The 1,455-nt window shown below is 62.3% G+C and overlaps 1 protein-coding gene across 1 annotated transcript in view; it reads right to left on the bottom strand.

The window, feature by feature from the left end:
* The window catches only part of UBALD1 (UBA like domain containing 1), a 7,765-nt gene that overhangs the window by 4,382 nt on the left and 1,928 nt on the right, over window positions 1-1,455 (bottom strand). The window contains exons 3-4 of the mRNA XM_012554674.2: window positions 1,004-1,108; window positions 94-441 (exon numbers count right to left, since the gene is read on the bottom strand). Coding sequence (XP_012410128.2) covers window positions 94-441; window positions 1,004-1,108 — 453 coding nt within the window. The remainder of the gene's footprint in view (window positions 1-93; window positions 442-1,003; window positions 1,109-1,455) is intronic.

Genomic DNA, 1,455 nt, shown 5'->3' on the forward strand with positions numbered 1-1,455 from the left:
CACACCCGGGCACGTGTCCACACGGCCCGCACCGCCGCACGGCCACGCGGGGACGGACACAGCGGCCCCGCGTCCACCCGGCCCGGCCCGCACCTCGAACTGCCAGTGGGCCGCCTGCAGGAGCTGCTTCGCCTGGTCGGCCGCGCAGCCCGCCGTCAGCACGAACTGGTTGATCATGACCTGGTGCTTGAGCTCGTCCATGTTCACGGACAAGGCGCCGCGCAACTCGCTCCTCCGTCTCACGCGTCCACCATTAGCGAGCCGGCTCCGGCTAATACAAATATTTACTGTGCGGTTCTGACTCACCGAGCCTCGCCTCGCTCCCGGCCGGCGGGCGGGGCGCTGGGCATGCTGGGAGTCGTAGTCCGCCGCCGCTTCCGTCAGTGCGCGCTTGAACAGGGGCTGCGCCGGCGGGCGTCCACGACGCGAGACGAGGCAGACCTAGGTCCCAGCGTGACCCGGGCTGACTGTTGTAGCTCGAGGCCCGGGCAAAAGGGATGGATGGTGCGTCTGAATGTTGAGCGCCTACCGTGTGCCAGGCCCGGGGGGCCCAGTGCAGAAACAGGACAAGAACTGATGCGGGGTCAGAAGGGAAAGGGCCTCAGATCATGGGTGCAAAGTGCGGACCACACACTGGCCTTTGCCAAGACCACAGAACTCTCAACCCGGCTGTCGCTGGCATCCCTCTGTTAAGGTGGCGTACCCCTGGAGGGGGAGAAGACTAGGAATATTGGCAAAAATAGCCTCTGCTAGGCCGAAAGCTCCCCCACGGCCTGACAGTTGTTGTTAGGTGCAGTGGAGTCTATTTCAACTTACAGTGACTCCATGTGACAGAGTAGAACTGCCTGGTAGGTCTTCCTAGGCTGTAATCTTTATGGGAGCTGATGGCCAGGTCTTTCTCCTGTGGAATCGCTGGGTAGGTTTGAACCGCCAGTTGGAGCTCCTCCAGTGAGTGAGTGAATTAATGAATGAATCTGCCCTTTGAGGCGCTGCTGGAAGTCACCGCCTCCAGGAAGCCTTCCAGGTCTCCCCAGTACTCCGAGTGCAAGCACGCATTGCCCACTCGTGGCCCTCGGCCTGACACCCAGTAGGCCCACAGTAGGAACGTCTGGGGACAGATGGCCCGGGGATAGGCTGGCAGGGCCAGCAGCCTCGGACACCTCGGGATCCCCCTCCCCGCCGCCACAGGCCTCCCACTTTCCCACGCAAAATCTCGTGCTCTTTAGTGGAAATCTCGACTTGAACAGTGCGGTCTCCAGGACCGCGCGGAGCCACTTCCGGAGAGGTTGAGAACTCCCAGTCCCAGAATGCCTCGGTTTATTTGTATCTTTCGGTACCTGGTGACGTCAGCTGAGTGAGGCCGCGCCTCGGCCAATGGGAGGCCACGGGGTGTTAGGACCTGGCCATATAAGGTAAACAAAGCTGGTGGCCCAATGAGGCGGCGGTGGGGGCGGG

The sequence above is a fragment of the Trichechus manatus genome, unplaced genomic scaffold, assembly GCF_000243295.1.
Source record: "Trichechus manatus latirostris isolate Lorelei unplaced genomic scaffold, TriManLat1.0 scaffold00024, whole genome shotgun sequence".
NCBI classification, from domain to species: domain Eukaryota; kingdom Metazoa; phylum Chordata; class Mammalia; order Sirenia; family Trichechidae; genus Trichechus; species Trichechus manatus.